The 8,522-nt window shown below is 45.9% G+C and overlaps 1 protein-coding gene across 1 annotated transcript in view; it reads right to left on the bottom strand.

Moving 5' to 3' along the window:
- Nucleotides 1-1,798: 1,798 nt before the first annotated feature.
- The window catches only part of LOC106746720 (poly(rC)-binding protein 3), a 99,087-nt gene continuing 92,363 nt past the window's right edge, over nucleotides 1,799-8,522 (bottom strand). The window contains exon 8 of the mRNA XM_014623584.1: nucleotides 1,799-2,090. Coding sequence (XP_014479070.1) covers nucleotides 2,006-2,090 — 85 coding nt within the window. The 3' untranslated portion in view covers nucleotides 1,799-2,005. The remainder of the gene's footprint in view (nucleotides 2,091-8,522) is intronic.

Here is an 8,522-nt window from a genome sequence, read left to right as displayed (position 1 = left end):
TTGCAACGCGCGTTTGCCGCTTTTAACGCGACGACGACGTCGCGTCACGACGCCTCCCTCCTCACCCCGTGGCGCCTCGAGATTGCGGACGCTGCGGATGCGCGCTGATGAGACACGAGAGACCACGTAATGAAGGTATATCGAGATATGGGACACGCGGGGAGAACACTATGCGATCGAGAGCGGACGCGGCGACGGAGACCACGTGGCCGAGACAGATATGTGAGGGGGCACGTAGAGGAGAGCCACGTGAGTCGAGACGCCCCGGGCGCCCGTCCTCCCTGCTCGCGCGATTGGCGGATGCGTGGTCGGTGGGACACGTTCGTGCGATCACGCGGTCGAGATCGATGTATTTTTCACTGTGAGATTCCAGCTCGGGTGCTCGAGGACACCGAGCGTCCCGTAGAAACCGGGACACGGATTACTGACTCGAGAGCGGGTCGATCGAAGAGTCGGCACGCGAGCACCAGATATCTCCCCACCTGCTGGAACGAACCTCGGCCGAACGGAGTTCTGATGAAATTATTGTAAGAACGAGAGTTGCGTCTACAAACACAAGCCGGAGATCAGCGAAGACGGACGACTTTGGTCTCTTTGGGTGGTGCTTCTTCCTTTTTTCTCGTCTCTTCGACGGTTATAAACCGAGACTGTCAATCCTCGCTCTGATCCTTGAAAGTATTCTGAAAAGTGACGAAGACACGGTACAGCACCCACGATTGATTCACGTCATTATACTTTACGTCCGTACAGGCTCTACGTGAGATTGAGTTGCGATTTCGCCGGTGTGTCGAAACATCTGGTCCTCGCGCCGAACCCGTCCGGCTACCAGTTTCCTTTACGAACAACGGTCTCGTGATACCAGCTGCACTTCCGTCGCGCCAATGTCGCGCTTCGTCCGGACGAAGTAACTAAGCTCGCGAACCGGTCGCGAACGACGTATCGTCGTCGTCGTACGCGACGGCGTGTATCCGCAATAGAAAAAACGCTAACAACCGGCCTAATATTATCCAGCATCGTCGTCATCATCATCATCTGCATTATCATCATCTTCTACACATCATCATCATTATCTTCATTATCATTTTATCATCTTCACCTCTCCCTCTCGTAATCATCATCATGATACTCATCATCACCTTCTTCTTCTTCATCACCTCATCAGAATCATCATCATTATCATCATCATCGTCTCATCAAAATCATCGTCTTCTTCATTATTATCATCATCATCATAATCATCAGCATCATTATCATCATCATCGTTCGTATAATAGTTAATAATTAATAATAATAATTCTCTCGCGTATTTCTCTCCCGTCTCGCGTCTCGCTTTTTTTTCTCGTTTAAATATAAAAATGAAAACTAACGTATCTTTGGCTTGTTCCCTTTACCAATCGGCGGCAGCCTGCAGCTGCGGCGTGCATCATTATTTTTTTTACTTTTGTTTAAATAACTTTTGTACAGTTTTGTACACTCGAGTGTGTCCGTGTACGCGCGTGCGTATCTTCTTCGTCTCTCCGTGTATGGTAATCCCAAGTAGGGATGTATGTGTTGTGTGTGTGTGTGTGTATGAATATGTGTACATGTGTGTGTCTGCGTCCATGGCTCTGTTTGCGAATGCGCGCGTGTTCAGTTTTTAACGTACACGTCTTATCTTAAAGCGCGCGCACGAAGACTCCTTCCTCTCATTCGAGTACGTGCGAAGTATGTGCTTAACGTGAGTTGCGTATGTGTGTGTGTGTTTCTCTCTTTCTCTCTCTCCTTCTCACCGTCGTGCGTGACTTCTTCCTTCTCCTCATCTTTTCTTTTCTGTCTTTCTTTCTCACTTCCTCTCTTTCTTACGAGTGGGTGTATATGTCTGTGTGTCTGTGTGTCGATTAGCAAGCTGGTTGAACACAGTGTGTGGCCCAGCCCCAGATGCCACTTGTGACAGCTTCGCGCGCTCCGCGATGCCCCATTCGCGTCCTTTCGAACGACGATAACGACCACGACGGCTTATCCATGTTTAATGGATGGGCGATTTCACGATGTGGTCCGGTGGGATGAAGTGATACGCGGGCATAGGCACCCCCGACGTCTCCATCGATATCCTGAAACATAATCGGCCGGCTCGTCAAAAAGGGTAACATCCACTTTCGCATTGGTCGCGTCCGCCAGCAAGTACGAGGGAGAGGAACACGAGTGAATTTTTTTTCCCGCGAGAGCAAGATCGATTCACGTAGAGAGAGAGTGTATCGCAGTCACCAGAGCAGGTGTCGTCGAAGACGAATCTCTCTTCCTCTTCCACAGGCGAACGTCAACGAAGATCGACGAGTGTGTTCCCTCGCTACGTGTTTCCCACGAAACCGACGAAGCCCGAACAGCGCTTAGGTCTGCGAGTCGATTGTGTAGTTCAAAGCGAAGTGAGAGTTACAAAAATGAACAAATTCACTGATAAAGTTATAAATATTCTGGTAAATTCTTTCTTTACTTCTGTAATTTTCGATTCATCTTAAGAGACACTAATCGACTACCTTGAGAAAGGAGGTCTCGATCTCTCAGATACTCTTTGGATCTCTGCGTTACTTCTGACCGGCAGAATCAAATCTCTTTTTCTCTCTCTCTCTCTCTCTCTCTCTCTCGGTACCTGCGTACTTCTTATATAATGTTTGCGTTCAGCAGAGAAAATTGCGCTCAGTGAGCGTTTAATGGTTCCCGGAAAGATTTTGCTGCTGGCGCAGCTAATCATAGTTCGGCTGAAGATATATTTTTGCTGCTACAGCTGGAAATTTGCTGCTGTAACTGAAACTGTTGCCGAGTGTACCACGGGTACCGTGTCTGATGTATGTCTACTGTAGCCAGACTTATAGGTATTCATATATTAGCCGAACCTCCGTTGTAATATATGACCATCTACAAGTTTAGCTGCAGTAGACATATATCAGGCATAACGTATATCCAGCAATAATAACTAAAGTTCCCTATAATAAAAACATTTTGTACTTGTGTTAAAATCGGTCCTCGTTAAAGTTCTTAAATGTTAAATTTAAATTAAATTTTTAACATACGTGTATTAATTTAACATATTGCGTTTATATTATCTCAATATATTGAATTGTGTCGATATTCAACATGCGTTAAAATGACACATTTTATATTTCAGTGTCGATTAACCACGTTAATCATATCAAACATTAACATGTTAGGCGTATTGATATTTTGTGTTAATTTTTGACATAATATTCATGTTACCTTTCAACATATTCACCTTGTGTTGAATTAAAACAAACATTTAAGTGAACCGTTTGGACACGTGAAGTGTGCTAAAATTAACACACAATTTTTTACCGTGTAGTTACGGCAGCAAATTTCCAACTGCAGAAACAAAACATCCTCAGCCAAATCACGATTAGCTGCGTAAGCCAAATTTTTTTTCCGCGTTATTGATCCTGATCGATGCATTCTCTCGGATCTGTCAAGAATCTAAAAGAACGCTCCAATCACAGGCAATAATCGCTGAGCGTTGAGCTTGTTTCTCCGCTGAACGGAGCTAATGCATCCAGTGGACACCAAATAACGGTCGACATCAATTCTATAATTTCCCACTTAACGATTTAAGCGCAACATGTGTTGCATATAACAGTTACATCGTTGAGCGGGAAATTATAACGCTGATGTAACGCTGTTGCTTGGTGTTTACCGGATAGTTCCTCGGACGTTGGCACGCGCACCTCGCTCGAAAGTCCGCCGGTTCCCTTCGAGATTTCTCAAGCCTCGCGAACTTCCCTCGTACTTGCGGCTTTCTAGGATCTAAACAGAATCCCGGTGACATTCCCGACGTCGGAGGGAGAGACCGAGCGTAGGCTCGGTCTTTTCGTCCGCGTCCGAAGGTGTTGCAACATGCGAGACGCGGAAGTAAAATATATATATAAACACGAATCTAACGACTTTCTTCAACCGTGTATGCATCGGTGCGAAAGCTCGACAGTCTTTTCCGTTTTCTTTTCTTTTCTTTTTCAATTGCATGCGCCCGGGTGTCTATACACACACACATACAGAAATTGCGTACGAACCATCAACGGAGCGAGACAATTATAGACACTCGACCAGTGTCGAACGTGCAAAACAAAGCTATTACAATGCGTCTGCAACGTGGTTACGCTTGGCACAGTAGTTACGTTAGCGCGAACTTGAAACGCTCTCGCCGGAATTTTGCCGCGTGACGCATTGCGCGTCTCCGTCTCGAGAAACAGGAATCACCCGGAGTGCGAGCCCGAGAGGATCTCTCGGAGAGAAATGGTTCTTTTTTTCGGTTGTACGTCTTGGCTGGTATATGGAAAAAAAAATTGAAAAAAATTGCACACACAATAAAAGACAGGAGACTGCGCAGCGATCGAATCGAAAAGAAACGGAAAAAATATATACATATATGTATATGTGTATATATATATATATATATATATATATATATGTACGTGAAAACTAAAGAACGATGTTGTATATAAAAATGAAAACTTCGCAGCCAACGGTCGAAATAGGATAAGTCGATTATAAAAGGACTACGAAGGAACGGATGGTGCTTACCAAAAACGGGCAGGAGCCTGGGTCAAGTTGGTTGTGGATGGATACATCTTCTCTCTCTCTCTCTCTCTCTCTCTCTCTCTCTCACTCTCTCTCCCTTTTTCTACAATTTTTCTCTCTTTTTCGGAAACGCATCAGTCTCTCTCTCTCTCTCTCTCGCTCTCTCTCGCTCTCTCTTTCGCCGAATCTGGATTACGCTTAATACTTATTACACACGTGTGTACACATCGTGCGCGCCTTTGTGCAACGAGGGGACGTTTACGTTCTGTACACGTACATACGCAGAGAGCGGGCTTTGGCGACCCGCGTTTTTCTCGGCGTTCATTTGGCCGAGCGTTCAAAGAGCGCCCACCTGACCCGAATTCCACTTTTATCGTGACCCGATAGAGATGCATCGCGCGACAACGAGTGTATCTCGGCGCACGAGAGAGTGTATCTCTCGCCCGCGTGTGTGTATGTGTATGTATACATGATGGCATGTGTCTCTTTCGACGTGCTCGGCCTTCCCTGCTGTGTTATAATCGTGTGACGAATTACAGACGAATCGCGTCGTCGTCGTCGGACCACCGAAACCCCGTATCAGATTAGGTATTGGGATCGAGAATTACGGATTGGAGATTAGAATTCAAATCTCGATTAACTTCAAACTCGGCTCCTCTTGCTCCCCCCCCCCCCCCCCCCCCCNCCCCCCGACCACCATTGACCCACTTCCGATCCGCAATCCTCAATCTCCGAGAACCAAGCCTGCCCACGGACTTCGCGCGAGCGCAGGTCGCATCTCGAAGAAGGTAGCAATAAAACGCTCAGGTGCCATGAAGGTGGTCGCGCGACACATCGGGGGACCCTGCTGGCGACGCGGAATTTTTCGCGTCGAGTAAACGCGCGTAACCGAGTCGGGTTTTCTCCGCTCGCACTTTTCGCGTCGTCGTTTCGACCGACGCGAGAGAGACGTCGTCGAGAGACGCGACTTCGCCGGAGCCTGCCTGCCGGAGACCACCGAGGAAGCCGATGTGTCGCGAGACCTCGCTCACAGGAACGCCGAAGTTCTCTCTCTCTTTTTTTTTTTTTTCACTTGATACTGTATTTCTCGTACTTGTATTAAACACGCCTAGCTTTATTTAACAAGGTGATACAGAGTGGCTAAAGGTCTGTTTAAGCATACAAGCTCTGCGACACTGTTAATAAGGGACCGATATACCGCCGGAAAATTATCTACCTACGAGGTTCTGTGCACTGGGTGTAAAGGATACCAAGGATATACACCAGCGACACCGGCGAGCCGCGCTCAAGCCGCGATCAAGCGACAATGCCGACGCCTCTTCGCGACTTCGCGTCGGAGATCCATCTCGGACGGGGAAGAGGATTCTACATACGTGCAAATCCGCCGTTTCGCTCGCATCCGGGGTAGATTTCCGACCCGCCATCTTTTATCGCGCACATTGCTTTCCTCGATATACCCACATGATGAGACCTGCGTGTTCTCTCTCTCTTTCTCTCTGACGTGTGATCTCTCTCTCTCTCTCTCTCTCTCTCTCTCGCGATTCTTCCTTCCTCTTCCGCTCCTTTCATCGTGAACGGTCGCTCGGCGTTTTAAATTCATTATTATTGTCTCGGCGAGAAAGAAACGTGAAAAGCGCGAGACCACGCGATGTACAATGTGAAGACGCGCGACCGAGATTTTCGCGCGCGCGCGCGCGATCACGGCGACGGTTGACCCGATGTCACTCACAATGAAATAATAAACTCTCCGACCGATAGAACCGCGATCGCCGCGAGTTCTACACATTGAGCTCTATGGTATAGAGCCATCAAGGAGTGGGGATTATCCCAATTATTCGTAGAAAAGGATGCACCATATGTATGCTGAGTGTATTCTTGCCTTTGTCGGGGATTTTCTGATTGGCTAATACTAATACAGTAGGTAATACAATAGCTAAAAACGTTGATTCTACATACACGTAGAATGGCATATGGAGATTAGTGGCCCATCGGTTATTCAAAAACCAAACTTTAGAGAATGCGAGCTTGTATGCATACGGAGAAAAATATTTTGTTAACACAGCGAATTGTTAGTTACTATAAGGACAGTAAAAGATTCGTTCGGATAGCAAAAAGAAATTTGTTAAGTGTATACATTGCTTTTGCCGGATGTGTAAACAGCAAAGTAATTTGGTTAACGCGAACTAAATTTCATCGCTGTCGCAACGTTTTGCTAAAACAGCAAAATTGTTTGTTCCGTGCAACGAATCTCTTCGCTGTTCCCATAGTGGCTAACAATTTGCTGCGGACAGCAAAATAATTTGTCTCCGCGTGCAAATTAACATTCGTCACACCGATGCAAACGTATGCCATTGCCAGGACACTGGGCACATCTTTGCACATTTTAATAAAGCAATATATAATATTATAATTTCATACAAACGATAATGCAATATAATAATATAATAAAACAAACTGTCGAGCTTCGAAAAGCCTTTGTTACGTTTCTGATGTTTTTTGCTCGGATAGTAGTACGTACAAAAGAGACAGATGTTCCCCTCCGATCCTTTATCTGTCCTTTTCTCCGACGGGCCGCAGATTTCTGCAGTTTAACACAAGGAAGGCTCAACTCCAGCATACTATAGAGCTCAATGGTCCTGTACACGACGAATCGTGGCCGCGCTCGCGATACCCGATCGAGTGCGCGAGCGCTTAACCGGCCACCGTCTCAAACACACTGTTACGAAAGTTCTTTCCTCTTCTCCTCTCGTCTCTTTGTTTTTCTTTATTTCGCCTTTATCCTGATCATATCTGGCGATCTGCGAACGAGCGTTCTTTCGCGACTAGATGAGCGTCGGCTCCGCGCGAGCACGCATGCACGCGCTCCTCCCGATCGACTTGCAGAGAGATCGTTAAGACAAAGATGAAAAAGACGATCGCATTGCTGTGGAATTAGAAGTCTCTGATCGTGCCTTCTGCGTGTATACGTGTTTCTTTTATTAGTCTTATTTCACAAAAACATCAATCCGCACGCGACCCATGCAGACCCCTCGCGGTCGTCCCGCGTGCGGACGCGCAAGTATCGATTGTAATTACCGTTATAATAATACGACCACTATGTGTATGTGTCTGTGTGTATATGCGTGTATGTACGTGTGTGTTGTATATAGATTTATCGGTTACTTTGCATAGTGATGATCGATTACACAATAAGTTCGCGAAGTTCACCCTGCCGATGTGCTCCAGATCGAGCGGGTGTCTCCACACCCACTGCCGATCGTACGACTGCGAATTGTTTTTCTTTTCTCGTGAAAAAGACTGCAGGAGAGATATACCCGAAGCATGTCACATGATTGTGGACGTGCATTCGTAATACGACCTAAAGAATGGTAAACACATGATTCAAGACGATTTCCTCCCTCTCGTCTAAACGCTTAATACACCACGCACGCTTATGCGCACAAATTTCCCTCGCATTCACACGCACACACACGCGCACACATTCTCTCTTTCTCTCTTGATAGAATGGCCGGTTATACTACGAGAAAAAAAATACATCAAAATAGCTAAAAAGAGCGTTTTCAAAGCAGATGTAATCAGATGTAATCCATAATAAGAATGTTGTAATAATTATTATTATTATATTCTAATTATATATATCTATATATATACTTTTTTTTATAAAAAAAGATTGTTCTGCTATGGTGCACGAGCAATCACGTCCTCCGAGCCTAACTAAAAATTGCTCGCGTGAAACGAAACGCAACTATCGCACGCAACTGTCTGTATGTATCGACGTGTAATGAGAGTTTCCGAGAGAATCTGACAAGTGATCATCACTACGCTACCACCTTCTTCGCGTCGGGTTGGTCAGTCAGTCAGTCTTTTGCACGATGTCATTCATTCCGCATCTCGGAGGACGTGTCGCAACAATATATATATGTATATATACATATACATATATATATATATATATATATATA

The sequence above is a fragment of the Dinoponera quadriceps genome, unplaced genomic scaffold (assembly GCF_001313825.1).
Source record: "Dinoponera quadriceps isolate SergipeBrazil2010 unplaced genomic scaffold, ASM131382v1 scaffold1565, whole genome shotgun sequence".
In the NCBI taxonomy this organism is placed as follows: domain Eukaryota; kingdom Metazoa; phylum Arthropoda; class Insecta; order Hymenoptera; family Formicidae; genus Dinoponera; species Dinoponera quadriceps.
The sequence above is the reverse complement of the archived record's forward strand: the minus strand, read 5'-3'. Positions and strand labels throughout refer to the sequence as shown.